This window comes from Camellia sinensis, chromosome 15 (assembly GCF_055761805.1).
Source record: "Camellia sinensis isolate YWXY chromosome 15, ASM5576180v1, whole genome shotgun sequence".
Lineage (NCBI taxonomy): Eukaryota > Viridiplantae > Streptophyta > Magnoliopsida > Ericales > Theaceae > Camellia > Camellia sinensis.
Genome location: NC_138975.1, coordinates 112233303 through 112252749, shown reverse-complemented (window position 1 = coordinate 112252749; position 19447 = coordinate 112233303). Strand labels below are relative to the sequence as shown.

General features: G+C 30.2%; 1 protein-coding gene and 1 pseudogene across 2 annotated transcripts; one reads left to right on the top strand and one right to left on the bottom strand.

Annotated features, from left to right (window-relative positions):
* The first annotated feature begins 4281 nt into the window (after positions 1-4281).
* LOC114258528 (pentatricopeptide repeat-containing protein At1g59720, chloroplastic/mitochondrial pseudogene) lies at positions 4282-6031 on the top strand (annotated as a pseudogene). Its single transcript, XR_014357330.1, has one exon. The product of XR_014357330.1 is annotated as a pentatricopeptide repeat-containing protein At1g59720, chloroplastic/mitochondrial pseudogene (transcript).
* A 2329-nt stretch (positions 6032-8360) lies between these two features.
* LOC114258511 (2-hydroxy-palmitic acid dioxygenase MPO1) lies at positions 8361-12029 on the bottom strand. Its single transcript, XM_028198481.2, has 4 exons — positions 11284-12029; positions 8956-9018; positions 8800-8871; positions 8361-8645 (listed from the first exon to the last, which is right to left on the bottom strand). The coding sequence occupies exons 1-4, from the start codon at positions 11620-11622 to the stop codon at positions 8532-8534; spliced, it is 588 nt and encodes a 195-aa protein (XP_028054282.1). The 5' UTR covers positions 11623-12029; the 3' UTR covers positions 8361-8531.
* Between the last annotated feature and the right edge of the window lie 7418 nt (positions 12030-19447).

The window sequence follows — 19447 nt, the reverse complement described above, 5'->3', positions numbered from 1 at the left end:
ATGATGTTTGAAATTAAAATGATAAATTTATCCCTAACTTCACATTTTTCAAAATAAATCCAAAGGGGCAAAATTGTAATTTCCCTACCTGTCACTGTGACAGTGGTAGGCTGTCACAATGACAGTTTCTTGCCGTCCTTTTTTTTTTTTTTTTGAAAAAACTTTTGATTCAAAGGCTTTTGGGCTTTTTTTGTTTTTGGGGCCATTTTAGCCTCAAAACTAGGTTCCCAAACACCCCCTTTGTAACCATTTCCCTCCAATTTTTCAGTACTTGTAAACTTTCCCTCCTACCAACATGACAATGATGAATATTTGTTTACATCAATTTAATTTTTAATATATGTATATGTTTTGAATTGCCTTGTACCAGAAATGTTGGTTATTTAAAAATTAATTTTGCACCCAAAAAAGAAAAAAAAATCATGTGAAAAAGATGAGCATTTTTTTTATTTTTAATTTTAATTTTTTACACCAAATTAATTTTTATTTTTTTCATAATTTTTTTTAAAAATTGATTATGAAAATTAAACCAAACAAAAAGTGTTATAATTCACTTTCCCTATATAGTGGCCCCGTTTGGTGTAATTGTTAAAACAGATTTTAGATTATAACTTAACAGATTATAAATTATGACTTTAATCAAAAGCTGTTAATCTGTTTGGTATAGATGTTGGATTATAAATTTAAGTTGTTGAGTAGTGTTTGTTAAATAAGCTGTGAAGTAGCTTTTTCAATTAACTTTTATTCTTTTGTTATTCACTACTTGTCTACATTTCTCATAAATAATAATAACAATAATCTATAGTCCACTTTGGTCTTTTTCTATTTTTTTTCTTTAAAAAAAAAAAAAGAAATCTAAGAGTATAATCGTAAATTAACATGTCCACAGCAGAATCTAATAATCAGAAGTAAGGGGTAAGCAGCTTCTCAAAATCAATTTTTTGAGTTAAAATAAGTTGTTAGAATTAGAAACTGTTTGAAATAAGTTTAACTAAACAGTTTAAAATAGCTTTTCGATAGCTAAAAGCTATAAGTTGACTCAAAAAAGCCCAAACAAACACCCCCGTGTGCATATATGTTTTGAATTGCTTTGTACTGGAAACGTTGATTATGATAGTATAATACTTTGGCCTTTAAAAAAAAAAAACAAAAAAACAAAAAGAGAAATAAAAATAAGAATTCTAATAGGAAACAAAAAAAAAAGGATATAAAAATAGAAAAAGTCTAATATGTTTGGTTTTAATTTTCTGAAAATTGAGTTTTTTTATCTTTCGTATTTTTTTGTTTTTAATGAATATTTTTAAAATTTTAAGCAATTTTTTTAAAAAAAAAAAATTTTAGATACACCTTACTTAGGGTTGGTTTGGGAAGTGGGTTGGATTTTTAGCTTTTTGACTTTTTCGGCTATTTTAACCTGGGCTAAAAAACTTGATTTGGGAAGGACTTTTTGACTTTTTTGACTTTTTTTGTAAGAGAATAGTGTAATGATTATGGGTTGGATGTAATATTTTGTTTGTTGTGGCTAAAATAGCCTATTTTATCTTTTGTGGCTAAAATAGCCAAAAAATCCCATAAAACCACTTCCCAAACGATGCCGATATATCTAAAAAGTAAAATATTTATTAAAAAAAATATTTTAAAAAATCAATAAATACACAAGAATACGAAAATGTACTGATTTTTCATTTTTTTTCTTCTTGTATTTTGGTATTTCATGAATTTTTAAAGATTGTTTTCACAAATATTATACTATTTTAAGTGTATTTATGTTAGGTGTATCTAAAAATTAAAAAAATTACTCAAAATATTAAAAAAATTAGTGAAAATAAAAAAATAGGAAAAACAAAAAATTTCAATTTTCTGAAAAGTAAATCCTGAAAAGTGAAATCAAACAAGTTAAGATTTAAAAGTTTAATTATGCTGAGATTTTTTTTTCCCCTTTTTTTCAATAGCCTTGCACGGTGGGGTATAAAAGTTTAGTTAAGCACTTTAAATTTAGGAAAATTTTTATTTCAGGAATGGTTTTGAAAAATAATTATAAAAAAAATGGTAAATTGTATAATATTAATAATTAAAAACATAAACTTTTTTTTTTATGAATGTGTAATAATTCATTAAATTTAAATGTAAACTCACTTGGAGATATAAAGTGATAATAGCCTTGAATAGTAGGTCACTAATTTATCTTCAAGTAAGATTTAGGCCTAGTTTGGGATCCTTAAAATAATCTAAAAGTCAAAAAGTTATTAAAAAAGTTGAAAAGTCATCATTATTCACCAAAAAAATATATAAAGAAATTAATTTTACACAAAATTATTACAAACTGAACTGACGTCCCACAGGCACAAGCTGACTTTGGAAAAAATTGCACAGGCGGGTTGCACAAACAACACGATGCTGTTCGGCCCGTAGAGGCCATCATGGGTCCGTTTTGATAATTTGAACCATTCAATATGTACAACTTGTCGAGTACTATATGTCTGGAAAAAATCACGTTGATCAGATATCGCTAATTACATGATCAAATCAATTTTGTATAAAAAACTGATGGTGTTATAGTTAACGGTTGAAAAAAAATTAATCCGATCAAATAACTATCGATATCCGATCAATGTGATTTTTTACAAGCATATAGTACTTGACGAGTTCTACACATTGAACGGTTCCGATTAGCAAAACGGGACCCGTGGTGGGCCAAACAACACCGTCCATTCAATGCCCGAAAAGGAGGGAATCATCTCTTAGCCTATACACTGCACGTTGTCCCTTACCTCATCCCACCGTACAACCTATTTTATTCTAATTTTCCCTTATACACTAATTTATACAATTTTTTAATACACATTTTTTTGTAAAAAGTCAAAAAATTATCCCAAACAATCATATTTTTTTTCTCAACTTTTTAATCCAAAAAGTCAAAAAGTACACTTATTTAGAACACCCCAAACAACCCCTTAGTGAGTTAGATGAGGCAATGTTGTAATAGTTGGGTGAATAGAGAGAAAGATGGAAGGTGGGTATTTTAGTCATTTAATGTTATTTTTGATACCGTTTGGAACAAAGTTAACAGAAGGGAGAATTTTATTTCCACCCATCTAATTAACTCAGGATCCACACTTAATGAAATATTAATTTAATAACAATTATATCCTAAATAAAAATGACCATAATAGACATCTAGAAACACTTATAATATTATATTGAAAATTTTTCTGTACACATCATTTAAAAACAAAAAAATCTCTAACATACACCTTTTGAGTTAAAAAAAATTAAATTCTAATTCTTTCATTGTTGGCCCTTTACTTGTTAAACCCTACTTTTTCCATCTCTCCATTCTCGATAACCCCTTTTCTCTATTTTGCTACATACGTGATTGCGTTAATGTAGCACACTAGCATGATTTCAACTGTGTTGTTTTTCTGAATTTGTTTGATATAATTTCTTTCATTTCGTATTACGAATTACTTCATCGCTTCATGTGTTGTCTTTTTACCACAAATTGATTTTGTTACTGTTTATTTCGAAGTAAAAGAGAAGTGGTTGAGGTGCTATATGGTTGTATAATGTAAAACATGGATTAGCTGTAATTGTCCAAGGAAGACAAATCAATTACTACTTGGGAGGTTTTTTCAATGGAGGTCTTTTATGGGTGTCTTCAATGAAGGAAAAGTTTCTGGACTTTTTTACTTCAGACTTTGGTCAAAAGGTTTTCACATGAGTAGTTCAAAAACGTAGAAGTTGGATAAATTAAAAGTGTGTGAAAATAAGAGGTAAGTGGTGTGTGTATAATAATATTTGAGTGAATGATATAATTATTACTTTTAGTGTGTGGATTGAAAAAATTAATTAATAAGTGTGTATTGAGAAAAAATGTGCTCTAAGTTAATTAGGTGTGTGGAAATAGAATTTTCCTAACAAAAGGGAGATTTGACTATTATTTTTAAAAATAAAAAAGGTCTGTAATTTTTAAAATTAAAAAAAAAATTATCTGTAATTAAAGTATAGCTTCGAAGAAGTAAGTGTAATTTACTCTGGTTATTATTTGGAGTGTATTTAATTTGAAGTTGCTCTGACAATTCCATCGAATGGGTGGGCTATTGAATGGGTGGGCTATCAAGAAGGATAGAGATTACTAAAAAAATCTCTTCATTGATAGTTTTAATGAGTTAAAAAATATAAAAAATAAAAATAAAAGGAAAAATATAAGGGACAGTTATCACATTAAAAGGAGAACTACCTCATTAATCCTCTCTCAGTGGTCCTTTTTTTGTGGGTCCAAGCATTAATCGGGGCCATATATCATCCATGAGCCTTTCTTGGAATTTGTTAAGTCATCTGTTAGTTAGCATGGGCAATAGTAACTGCCTCAAAGCATCCCTAACAGTTTCACTTTGTTTCCATACCAAAACAAAATTATCCCTCTTTCCATTGCCTCTCTCAAAGCTCAGAATCTCTTCTTTTTCTTCATTCATAACTACCAAAACTACAAACCCAAATGGCAATCACACTTCAAAGGAACAAACTCTCCTCTCTCTCTTCAAACAATGTTCCACCATCAAACATGTCAAACAAATTCATGCCCACCTTGTCCACACAGGCCTTGATCAAAACCTCTATCTTGTTGGCAAGATCATTGTGTTTTGCGCCGTTTCGGACCACGGTTCAATGGATTATGCAGTTTCAGTCTTTGAAAATACTGAAAACCCAGATGGGTTTCTTTGGAACACAATGATTAGAGGGTTTGGAAGGACAAATCAAGTGTATAAAGTTTTTGATTACTTCAAGAAAATGCAAGAAAAGGGAGAGAAAGCAGACAATTTCACACTCTCTTTCTTGCTTAAAGTTAGTGGACAGTTAGGATCAGTTGTGTTGGGAAAGCAAATGCATTGTTGTACTCTCAAACATGGCCTTGAAACCCATGTGTTTGTGAGGAACACTCTCATTCACTTGTATGGCATGTTGGGGATCACTGAAATTGCCCACCAACTGTTTGATGAAATACCCAAACCAGAACTTGTAGCTTGGAACACCATAATTGATTGCCATGTCCATTGTGGAAACCATAGAAAAGCACTTGAGTTGTTTTCGAGGATGTTGAGAAGCGGCGTAGAACCAGACGAGGCCACATTGGTTGTGACCCTGGCAGCTTGCTCTGCCTCAGGTGTGTTGGAGTTTGGGAGGTGGGTACATTCGTTTATTTGCCGCACTACCCTTGTTGATATTGTTTCGGTCTCTAATGCCCTGATTGACATGTATGCCAAGTGTGGAGAAGTTAAAGAAGCATATGATATTTTCAATAACATGATTAAGAGGAACATAGTATCATGGAATTCGATGATTCTAGGGTTAGCAATTCACGGTCATGTAGATGAAGCATTGGTACTGTTCTCAAAAATGTTAGAAGAGAAGCTTGAGAGACCAAATGATGTTACTTTCTTAGGAGTTTTATGTGCTTGTGGCCATGGAGGAATGGTTGAAGAGGGAAGAAGGTACTTCGATAGTATGCGAAAAGACTACCATATCCAACCAACAATAAAGCATTATGGATGCATGGTGGATGTTTTGGGCCGAGCAGGGTTAGTTGAGGAGGCTTATCAGTTGATAAGGGACATGCCGATGGAATGCAATGCCATTGTTTGGAGGACTTTGTTGGCTGCTTGTCGGTTGCATGGTAACGTTGAACTAGGGGAGCAGGTGAGGAGGCATCTTTTGGATTTGGAACCGGATCATAGTAGTGATTATGTTCTTCTAGCAAACATGTATGCAAGTGCGGGTCAATGGGATGACACAGCTACAGTAAGAAAATCAATGAGGGAGAGGGGAGTTCAGAAACCTCAGCCCGGTAATAGCCTCTTTGGCGTTCATCCAAGGTTGCCGGAGCCAACCAATGCTTTGGCGGAGATTGGAGAGATAAGAACTGCATATACAGCTTAATTTTGTATAAACTTCTTATTCACATGATGTATATTCAGATGATTGAATTTTATCCACACTGGATCGAAAAATCAAAGTACAATGATTTCTGATATATTCATGTATATGGTAGAGGTATGGTGGGCTGTCTGTTTCGGGCCAAGTTTGCCCTATATAACAATACGAGATACATCACCCCAAGCCTGAGCCGGCCCAGTGATTAAGACCTTATTTGTCATAATTTAAAAATGTCAAAAAGTCAGAAAGTCACTATCCTATTTAAGTCACATAATCTTATTTAAATCATATCACCTCTCTACTACATCACTTCAAACTCAACTTATACCGAATCCATATTTCATAAAAAGTCAACAAGTACACTTATTTAAATCATTCTAAACTACTCCTAAGTCTAAATTAAATTTTCAAACCCTCCTTAAAAATTCAAAATCCTGAACCCACATGTAAGGAATTGAAATTCCAAAGCTATGAATGTAGCCCATTAACCAATAAAAATAAGGGCCAATTACGAGGCAGTCTTGTGGATTGAATTTATTTATCAAACAGTTACATATTCCAGCAAAATATTTTTAAACAAATACAATTTAACTATTTACACTTTTTACATCATATTTCAATACAAACACACACAAATAAATTAAAAATAAATCAAAATTCATAAACAAAAATCAAAATGTCTTAATCGTTTATCACATAGATAAATTTATCAGTATCATTACTGGTTACAAATTACCATGCCACAAATACAAAGCACATATAAAAGTCTTAAAATTTTGTCACATCCTAAGAGCATCTCCAATAATTCTTCCTAAATTTTCTTCAAATTTTAATTAAAAAGTGTCTTTCCTATTTTAGAGAACCACTTTCTCAACTATCCTATCCAACAACACTCCCTATTTTTTCTCTATATATTTTAAAAATTTTAAAAATATTTTATTTTATATCAGTTTTTATTAAAAATACTTTTCCAAACTTTATTCTCTATCCTCCACCATTTGAGAAAAAGATGAGGAATTAGAGAGAGAATAATTTTTTAAATTATAAGAAGTGATTGAAGCCTCCCTTAATATATATATATATATATAGGGAGCCAAAAGTTTACTCCCTTAAATAGGGAGCTTATTGCTGGAAGAATTATCCTATCTTTCAGGAATTCTAGTTAGGCTGGGTGCCCCCAAGATAATAGTGGTTGTTTTATGTAATACATGGGAAAAAAAATAGAAATTAGTAAATATATATAACCAATAAAATTACAAGGGTATACCACCTACGATATAGAACGAACTTATGTGATAATTTTTCCTATTAAAGGGACTTATTTTGTATTTGATTACTTAAAGTAAGGAAAAAGTGAAAATAGGAATACTATGAGAGATGCTCTAAGGGCTCAGGTGAACAAAACGCTTTAAATAATATATGTATATATACAAATATTAATTATATATATATATATATATAAATAATATACAAGTTGACTTTCTAGGCCTAATGATATATCAACAAAATAATTAGTTGATGACTAGAGAATAAATGAAAAAGAGAGAATTGACTTAGATATTTTAATAAAATGATACATCATTTAATTTGAAAAATGAGTCTAATTTTTAAACCTGAATAATAACATTCATATATATATATATATATATATGTAAGTCGTGGGTGGGCTAGGCTTCAATTATTCTTTCCAAGCCTGTCTATGGGCCTAAAAATGTAATCCCAAACCCTAATAATCATGGCCGGGCCTCCGGGCCATGTACGCCCTGTGCCTCACTTGGGAGTGGCTTTGCCCTTAAAAATAAAATAAAATAAAATCAAAATCAAAAATAACAAAAAAATCACATCCTACACATCATCCAATCATTTTTTTAAAATTTTTTTCTATTCAATTGAAAAAATTATTTTCAAACATATTAAGGGGTAGTTTGAGATGATCTAAATAAGTGCATTTTTTGACTTTTTATAAAATATAAGTTAGACATAGATTAAGTTTAGAGTGATATGATAGAGAAGTGATGTGACTTAAATAAAATGATGTGGCTTAAATAGGATAATAACTTTTTTACTTTTTTAAATTATGACAAACAATGCCTAAATTTTTGAATAAACTACCAATAGATTCTAATAGTTAGACTTAATTCCTATCAAGTCTTATTGAAAATAAATCTGAATAAAATTGTCGCTAAAAATAATTTTTTTATGACAATTTTTTACATAAGTCGCTAAAAATTAACAATTAATGACTTTTTTTTGTCATGATTTTTACAAATTGTTGCTAAAACTTACAATTAGTAACTTTTTTTATGACAAATTTTTTTCATAGGATCTATTAAATAATAAGTCCACCTATTAGGACCTACACATAAGCACCTCTAAATTTTTTGATCTCGTAAGAAAGCTAAAAAAATTCACTAAAAAATGCCAAGTTTCTCAAGCAAATATGGATTTATGAGCACTGGTGAAAAAGTCAGAACAACATTCAACCGCAAATTGTCAAATGTGTAAACAGTCTGACAAGATACAAGCTGATTTCTTTTCTCAATTTGTTACAAAGCTTAACAGAAACTAAAGATCACTTAAACAACAACCAGATCGAACTAGGAGATTTTCTTCGCTTTATTCTCCTTCCATTCCGCAATTTCAGCATCTACCTTTGCTTTCACACTTGCATGAAATCCAGGATATGGTTCATAGCCGAAGTGCGACAGAGCCTGCAAGAAACCAACATTGACAGCACAAACAGTTCAATCTTCAACTCATTGGAACCCATTTGAAACCAACATTGACAGCACAAACAGTTCAATCTTCAACTCATTGGAACCCATTTTTTTCATTTTGAGAATTTTGTTTGACGAGAAAACTTACTTCGAGGAATACAAAATAAGGAGCCATCAGGAAGGCTTGAGCAAGGTTGTCCAGCAGAGCTGGTGCTCGTTTCTGTAGAAAATAACAAGCTAGCTATATTATCTGGCATTATAGAGAGGCAATAAATAACGCGATCCAAAGTATAGAATGAATTACCTCAAAAACGCCATGGCCTATGAACTGTCCTGTCCAACAGAACAACTGAGCCGCCAGAACAACCTGAATGTGCAGTTGAAATAAAGGGGTTAACTTTAAATAAGAGAAAAAAACACTGAATTCAGTTCACATAATGGAGGGAACAATAAATAAATAAAACACTTGAACAATGAATTAGAATAAATTCTACCAGCTCGAACCTCGAAGCAACCAAAAAAAAAAAACATATGGGCTTTCTGAAGTGAGTTTTGCCCGAAACCTCCAGCAAAGTCGTTCTTACTCAATCAATGGTTTGTGGCATGTTAACGAAGACATACTGGGCTAACATGTTCCACATTCCCTTTACAAATTAGATTGGAAGACCTTCTTCACACTCTTCTCATATGTTCATTAACTTGTTTTTGAACCTTAACTTTGGTAAGAAGCCTCCCAAGTTCCAATACACCAATTCCATATTCAATTAGCAGCTTCCTTGTGATTTTTCTTTGTGACGGGTTTCACAATCAACCAAAATAACCATGAAGGTCTCATGATGCAGCTTAGACTATCTTCTAGAGTTGCAATCCATTACTTGTAGGATTTTCATCCCTTATAATAATAATAGTCAACTATTTTTAGTGGCCTCAGGTTTTCCAAGAGCTGCCATCATTCGAAAAGCACAAAATAGCATAGACTCAAAGCATTCTCATAACAAAAATATATATATAGTCTACTAATCACCATAATTCCCATGTGCTATGGTCCTTGGAAACATTGTAGTTTGTCCAGAAATCAAAGTTTTTCATTATTCTACTGTAGGTTAATGTTACTCCTGATTAAATTTATAGATCCACATAGTTTTAAAGCAAAATCATACAGAGCAGATATAAGGTAGAATTACTTCTCAAAAACTTCTAATATAAGTGAATTATGTGCCATTTTCATGTTCAGTTCCCTATTGAAATGGACAAACCGCATTAGCATTTTCTTTTTCCAAAAAGTGACAAACAGCATTAGCAATTTGAATCAAGACCATTAAAAGGTAAGACAACGACAGCAGTCATTAAGGTAAAAATCGGAAAGAACATGAATTAAGTATAGTCAATGATATCGATAATACGTGTTCTTAAAAAGGCTAACTAATGTTCAAAGAAATAATAATAAATAAAAAAAAATGCAACCTACATCAAGAAGGAAGAGATAACCGTGTCTAGTTGCATAACATTTTAGCATAGGGCACATCTGTATTTTGCAACATTAACAACTCTTCATATTTCAACCCTTTATCAAAACAATAATAATTGAATTGACATATATAGATAATTGTAAACAAAATCCACATAGAAAAAAACAAAAAGTAGTAAAAGAGAACAAGTGATCATTAAAGAGGAAGAGAAATTATTCTTTCTATTTTGATTGCTAATTGTGTGATAAAAGATTTTGACATTTCCATCAGAGAGGGCTTAAAATCATGGTCTTCTACTGGAACTTGAAAGTACTGCTATGAAATTTTATTTTACAGGGCATTTGAACACCAGAATGACAACATCACAAAATGGAAGCTAGCGACATTACTCAGGTGTCATAACTGCTAGAAAACTGGTGACACAGTTAAAAAGGGTGACCTAGCGCACAAGACTCACGCTAAAGCGGTCTGAGGAGAGCAAGATGTATCTGTCTGTAATGTTGTGACATATTTCTTTCTTTCTCTTTTTCCTTTTTTGTGGACAAAATGATCTGAGGGTTCTGCAACATTAATCCTTTTCTGCCTATCAATTTCACTTAATCTTTTAAATAAATATCAATTTGTAACAGCTAACATAATATACAATAAAATGGATCATTCAGTTTCCAAGGGCATCCCAACTCGAAGCTCATAATCCAACCAAAAATTAAAAGTTAAACCATTGCAAGAAGAGCACAATCAGTAAAGCAATTCAAAACAAAGATAAAATACTTGGTCTCAATATCAAACACATAGCATCCCTTTGATTCATGAACAAACACATGCTTTAATTTCCAAGTCAAAAAAGACATAGACCTGTTTGTCATCGTTGCGATTTCTATGTTTTCATTTATGGAATGATTGGAAACAAAAACAATAAAAATTAAAAAAAAAAATCAAACACACCCATTGCTTGAATATGGTTTTAATTTTTTGTGAGAAAACATCTTTAAAAGATTCAAGAACAATTTTTTAGAAATCAAAACCATACCAAACATGTCTTAGCAATCCAAAAAAAATTAAATTCATTAAAAACCCAGCTGAATCAAAGGAATGCATAAGAGTCAATAAACACACAAAACATCAAATATATCCATGAAAAAACTGATAATCAAACAATTCACCTTCCATGCGAGAGAGAATTCAAGGTGCTTTGCAAGAAGACTAGCAGAGACCCAACAAGCCAAACAGAGAATAGCAGCCAAAGAACCACCTTTCCGATCCAAACACACATAGAACACAGCATATATCAAAGTGAACAAAAGCCCAAAATTGGGAACCAATCCGAGTCTGCACTGAAATGGGCAATCAAAGAAGCGAGGTGTGAAGTAGAAGAGCATAAGGGAAGTGAAGAAGATTGGCCACACAAACAACATGTGAATCAAGACATTCACCGGGTTTTTGTGATAAGCCCCGTAGAAGGCGAAGTGCTTCTCGAGGTCAAACAATCCGGTCTTACCCATTAGAAATTTTCTCGGGAAATTGAAAGGGGGATTGTGGGGAGAGAAAATTTGAAGATTTTCGGGGAAAGTTTGGAGAGAGAGAGATAGAAGAAAAATGAAGGTGGAGAGTCGGGAGTTGGAGGGTAGAGATTGTTGGGTATTTGAAGGAAAGAAGAGACAATATAGAAATCAGAATCCAGATGCTAGTCGTACCAATTGGCATTTACGGTTGGTAAATTCGATGGGAAAATTTACAAGAAAATTTCTAGAATAATTGTGCGATAGTGCGCCACATGTGCATTCATGTTGTTTTCTTGGAAAATTTTGTGTACAACTGACTAGGATGAAAATGATAAAAAGTAAATAAATGAAAAAAAAAAAAAATTTAAGTTTGTGGTATGAAAGTTGTGAAAATTTTAAGAAAGTATTTTTTTTTTTTAACAACTCATGATAATATAATAACTAAATTTCTAATTTTTTGTAAAAAAATATAGTATAATATAAAAAAGTCTAAATTTGTTATAAAAATAATTATTTATAATTAGAGTTCTTATTTTTTATAAAATTTTTATCCTAATCAAATTCATACTATTTCCTATATTTTCTTTTACTTTCTTTTATTTTTTTTATCATTTACACTTTTATTCATTTATTTCTTTCTAGTCATGAAAGACTCATCATATGTGATCCTGGATTATGATTTATTATAACACTAGTTATGATTTTAGGATGTTTGGAGACACTTATAAAACCCTTTTTTTATTTTTTTATTAATGACTTTTTTTTCTTTAAATTATGTCCAAAAATTTTTATTTTTCTGGTCCATTTTTAGTAGATGAATCTAAAAAATAATTATTTTGAAAAAATTCTTTAAAAAATTTTCAAAGTAAAAATAAGACAAAAATAGTACATTTTTTTGTTCATTTTTTCCTTTTCACATTTTTTGGAATTTTTGTTAAATTTTTAAATTTTTTGATTCATCTCTTCAAGCTGAATATAGAAGTTTAAAGTTTTTTTAAAAAAAAATATTTAAAAATGTTTATTAAAAACAGAAATATAAGTATACAAAAAAATCACAGAATAAGCAACTCCAAACACGCATTTTCTGTTAGTTTGTGACTAATAATGATTTTGGATATTATTATTATTATTATTATTATTATTATTATTATTATTATTATTTTGGTGTTTATGTAATGTTTAATTATGATTAATTATTATTTTTAGTTATGACATTTGTGAAATTGCCTAATACAAACATATTTTAGGGTGCATAAATTAGAATGATTGTTTGGTTTCAATTTTCTACGTTCACTTTTCAAAAAATTAAATTCTTTATTTTTTGTATTTTTTTTTGTTTTCACTGAATTTTTTTAATATTTTAAGCAATTTTTAAAAATATTTTTTAGATACACCTAATATAAATACACTTAAAAAGTATAATATTTGTTGATTTTTTTTTTAAAAAAAATTTACTAAATATCAAAAATATAAAAATTCAGTACCTTTTTGTATTCTTGTACATTTATTGATTTTTTAAAATATTATTTTTATAAATATTTTACTTTTAGGTACATTTAGGTAAGGTGTGTCTAAAAAATAATATATATATATATATATATATTTAAAATTTTAAAAATATTTACTAAAAAAAAAAATAAAAATTTTAATTTTAAAAAAATTAAATTTAGAAAACTAAAACAAACAAGGTGTTGCTTCCTTTCCAATTATTACAATTAAAATATAATATTACTCGTATTAGAGAAATATTATTTGTCATTGAAGTAAGGGAGCAGTTGACGGTGAGATGGACACGTTATTTTTTATATTAATAATAGTTTTATAAAATTTAATTAAATTATTTATATATAAATTTTTTAAAAAATATATTATAAAGTATATGTTACAAAACAATTTTATTAATTTTATCATGATATATTGAAACATAACGTAACTAAATATACAATAATTTTAGTTGAAAATTTTATGTATTGTTTAAAAAATATATTACGAAATATGTAGTGTAATTTTTGCTCTGTCAAATTATAAATGTGTATTTTAAATATTTATATATATATATATATGAGATTGTTTGATTATTTATATATATATAAAAAGGAAAATGCCTTGGACTCCAGTGGCGGTGCGGGGGCCTGCGTGTAGGCTCGTAATTGGTTAAAAAAAAACTAGTTATTTTATTTTATTTTTTATTTTCAGCTAATGAAGACGTGTCACGTTACTGGGAGTCCGGAGCAGCACTCACATAAAAAAAAAGAAAAAAAAAAGACATGAGTTGTAGATCTTATTATTCTAACCAATCAAAGTCAACCTCAGGCGCCACCTAACTTGTCTCAGGTGCATAGTAGTTTTGAAAATTTTAGATGTGCAAAAGAAATAGAACACAGAATGGGCACCATTTTCTAATCATGCCTTAAATTGGGGCGAAAGGAAGGGCAGGAGTTTAAGTTGATAAAATAGCGATAAGTCGGTGATCTTTTTAGTATAATTTTTAATTTTACTAATAAATTAATATTTTATAATTTTAGAAAGAAAAAAAAATAGATGTAAACATTTATTTCATATTATGGGATTGTTTAGGAAGTGTTAGATTAATATATTTTTTAATTTTTTACGAAAAAACGTAAAATATAAATTGAATTTAAAATGATGTGGTAAAGATATGACGTGATACAAATAAGATAATTGTAACCTAAATAAAATAATATGTTAAAATAATATATTTTAATTTAACACATGCCAAACAAGCACTATATATTTAACTCATTTTGTGCAGGTTGTTTAGAATTAGTAATCCTTCCAAATAAACAAAGGATTAGGAAGAATTAACTAAGGGACAAACTCTAAACATTGGCCCCCACATATTTCTCTTAGTTCAGTCTCATTATTAATCAACCAAACAGTCAAAGTCCTTTAATGCTTGGTCCTATATAAAGTGTTTTGGAAAACAATCTACTGTGTTTGGTTGGGATTTGAAAAGAAATTTAAAAAGAAAAAAAATATATGTATGAAATTAAGTGAAATGTAAGTATATTTTATTTATATTTTATTTATTTTTTCTTTTTTTTAAAAAAAAATTATTTTCTAAATCTCTCCACCAAACACAATATCAAAAAATTTAAATTCTTTTTATGAAATTAATAAATAAAAAAAATTGACTTCTACATGTTTTGGGATATTCTATCAATGTAAAAATTCTTACAAAAACCAATACAAAAATAACGCAACAATATCATTTAAGTAAATAAGTATTGTCTTTATGAATATTATGTTTTAATATGAATTTGCATCGAGCCACGTCATTATGTACAAAAATTCTGTACAAATTTTTTTTTTCCTGTATCATTACTCATATTTTTATATTTTTTTTTTATGCCCCTGGAACACTTAGGCCAAGTTTGGGGTATGTAAAAAAAGTCAAAAAGTAAAAAAGTTACTCAAAAAGTTAAAAAGTTAACACTATTCACCAAAAGTCAACAATTATGACTGCACAACTCCCAATTCTAATTTTTCTCTACAAACCAATTTTTACAATTTTTTATTACACAATTTTCATGAAAAGTCAAAAAGTTAACCCAAACATTTATATTTTTTCCCTTAACTTTTTAGTCTAAAAAGACAAAAAGTACACTTATTTAGGACACCCCAAACAACCCTTTACTAACCGAACCTTTTATTTTATTATTTTGTTATGTTCAGAAATCTGTGTACAACCCTAATCCCTCTCTCCATTATGGGTTTTGGGTATTTTCTATGCAGTTTCCATGGGTTTTATATTGTGGGCAGCACAAAAACACAAACACACCGTACCTTTTTGATCAAATTAATAATACATGTCATAAGGATAAGGCCTTTGTTTATTGTATATGTCATAAGGATAAGACTTTTTGTTTATTGTATAGGATAGGATTGGGTTTTGATCAAATTCTATGTGCATGGGCTGTGCCTCTTTTTAATTTCCTTTAGGCTATGCCTTTTTCTTAATTTTTACGTAGTGTGAACACACAATACTTTATGATCAGAAATTGGGTTCCCACCCTTTTGCCTCTTTTTTAATTCCCTAACTGAGGTTTTAGTATGGGCTATGCATTTTTTATTGGATTTTACAGTGTGAACACTCCAACACACAGACTTTATGCGACCATAGAATTGGTTGTCATATTGTCATGGGTATATGTATGTATATGTGTAAAGAAACTATCTTAAAAATTGATTAATTAAGATTGTATTTGGTTGGAAAATTTGATAAAAAATAATGAAAAGAAAAAATGAAATGTAATGTTACTTTTTAATTGGTTGTAATGGAAAACACATGAGAGAAAAAAAAAAGTGAGGGAAATACAATCACACTTTCTGCGTTTTTAGTTCACTTTAAGCTCTTTTTCCCGCTATTTCCCAACTCAACCAAATATGGTTTGTAACTCAAATCTTATCAGTTATTTATCATTTTCTTTCTATCTTCTTTTTCTTTTTTAGTTTTCTCATCAAATCCTTTTGTTGTGTTTGGTTGAGGATTTGAGCAGGGATTTAAAAAAGAAAATTGAAAATGTAGGTTAAATGTGAATAAAATATACATATATTTCATCTAGTTTCACACACATTTTCTCTTTCTTTTTCTAAATCTCTCTCTAAATTTTCCAACAAAACAGAGAGTAACCAAACACAATTTAAGAGCCTCGCGTGGGAATAACTTGGAAATTTAAGCATTAATCTGACATAAAGGAAGTTGAATTGCAACAGCAGCATGTTTGCACTGTTTTTGGAGTAGTTATAATTTTACATTTCTTATTGATGGTGTGCAAAATACCCACCATATTGTCCCAAACCCACCCCTCCCAAAACGGTGGTATTAGATTGGACGATTTGGGTGTTTAAATTCACAGCGGTTTAAAAATTTTACAACTTGCTACCCAACTGAACCAACCCACTGCTTCCATTGTTTAACATATGGTACGGCGTATAACTCCACACCACATCCGCTCCACCCTAACGGGAGAAATTATTTAATATATGTTGCTCTAAATGAATATTATTAATTTAAATTATGGGGTTCATCAATTTTATGTTAGATTTTTAATCTATAAATAGAATGTAATATTACTCCTGAATAATTTCTCACCTGTACCCTTACTTTAGGCCTAGTTTGGGAACACTAAATAAGTGTACTTTTTTACTTTTTATGAAATATGGGTTGGGTTTGGATTGGGTTTGAAGTGATGTGTTAGAGAGGTGATGTGACTTAAATAAAATGATGTGATTTAAATAGGATAGTGACTTTTTGACTTTTTATCTTTTTTCAATCATGCCAAACTTAACCTTAATGTGAAAGATTCCCACCAATTTTCAATTCTCATCCTTTTCAAACTTTTCCCAATCCTTTTTCTTTTTTTTCTTTTTTTTTTTTTTTTTTTTTTTTTTTGAGATTTGTCACCACACCCCTATCCCTACTCCACCCCACACCGGCTACCAATCCACATAGATACCGACCATCAATTCACATAGATTCCTTTCTTTGAAGTTGGGAAACTGCACACTTTAATTATTCAGTTTAGACATACAAGAAAAATTTAAAAACATTAACCAAAACGATTAAATTGGATCGAATCAACCGTGTTGAGTCTGTTTTTACTATGAATTGGTTTGTATGTTTTTTTAATTTTTGATTCAGACCTCATTTGGGAGTAGGTTAATTTAATAATTTTTTAACTATTTGGCTAAAATATGAGTTAAAAAAAATTAGTATATTTGGGATGACTTTTTGACTTTTTACCAAAACATATGCAAAAAATAGAGAGAAAAGAGAATCTTTGACTTTTTTGTATGGGTTGTTGACTTTTTGATTTTTTTAGTAACTGTTTGACTTCTTGGCTAAACGGGAGGGTTCCCAAACGAGGCCTCAATATTAATTTAAACACATTATGTTCCAAATTAAACCGAAACAGATCGCTTCAACATATATAATATTTATAATATATATACAATTTAATAATATATAATATTAATAAATATAATAAATTATTAATGGGGATTTTTTTTAAGGTCCCTAGTATTAAGATTTTATAGCATAAAGGACACTCATTATTTTCATAATGTCTAAGGTCTCTCAACATCAATCCAGAGAAAATTCGATCCAAAGAATTTCTATGGACACATCACAGAGAAAATTTCAAATTTCTCTGGGCATATCATAGAGAAAATCCAAGGCTCTGTTTGGTTGTGAACTGAAATCAATTTTCAACATGTGGGCTCGCGTATGACGTTTGGATACGATGTTCAAAAATTGATTCCGCGTGTTAATTCAAATTACATTTTGAAAATCTGTTTGGTAGCAAATATCTCCCTTTCAACGTTTCTGCCTTGTTCATCATCTCCCAACTTTCACGTGAACCTCATCTACACCTGTCCTTCAGATTTATCACGGGCGGCTTCTCAGTGTTCAGATTCATTACGGATGAGTTTCAGAGAGTTTCAGAAGTCAGACTCATTTTATAAATAATGAATCTACCGAACCCGCTTCGTACTCGTATCATATTTCACAAATCAACTGAGTTTACGATTTGTGCGTTGCGGACGATTCTTATTACGGGCAACCAAACAACGACGACTGTGAGGTGAAATTACTCACAAAATTATTTACATATTTTGTTATAGGGAAATTATTTGAGAAATTCATTCTAATTTTTTCTTTTTCAGGTCAAATTTATCAAATTTATTGTCGAATTCGACGAGCAAACAGTGGCACGTTCAATCAGTATACACATTCCATCACCGGCGATAATTATTCAACTCCCACTAATCTGGTAAATAAATCCTTCATCCTTCATCTGTTATCTGAAAATGATTTCAAACGAGTCGATCAACTGTTTCAACTTTTTGTTCTTCAAGAATAGTGTAAATCATTCATCTGTTGTGTATAAATGATTTTGGAGAAGTTGAAATCAGTTCATAAATAGTTTATCAGAATTTGGTATGTCGTATTTTCCATTTCAGATCGGTTGTCATCTGTTATCTGAAAATGATTTCAAACGAGTCGATCAACTGTTTCAACTTTTTGTTCTTCAAGAATAGTGTAAATCATTCATCTGTTATGTATAAATGATTTTGGAGAAGTTGAAATCAGTTCGTAAATGGTTTATCAGAATTTGGTATGTCGTATTTTCCATTTCAGATCGGTTGTTATTTGAAATTATGAACGGTTTGAACCTTTCTTCTATCAAAGGTATAGTGGCAGTGCCTGGGACACCCGGCCGGTCGTCCCCCGGGTCATCCGGCCGGTCGACCACCCGGTCTTCCCACCTCTCTTCCGGTTTTGTCTTCCACTTTCCATTCCTGAATGGTTTGAACCACCGGTCCTCCCTGAACTGTTTGAACCCACCGGCTTTTTTACTATTTTTTTTCCCTTAATTTCAATTAACAACCAATACTGATTTGTTTTGAATTCAAATCAGTATAACACAATGTTAAACACATTGTTAAACATTGAATGTTAACTGAATTTTTTTTGTAAACATTGTTAACTGAATGTTAACATTGTGTTTTTTTTAATTCAGATTTTTTTTTTTTACATTGTTAACAACCAATACTAATTGTTTTTTTTATCTGATTGTTAATTAAAAAAAAATTATTGATTTCTTTCCTACTATTTAAACACAATGTTAACTGAATTTTGAGGCTTTGAGAGCAAAGACACCCCAATGTTAACTGAATTTTGAGGCTTTGAGAGCAAAGACACCCCTAGCGCTGGCATACACGGTTAAAACCAGGGATAGCTACTGTTACATTACCATTTAGACATATATATGTCTATATTTATTTATTTATATGGTAA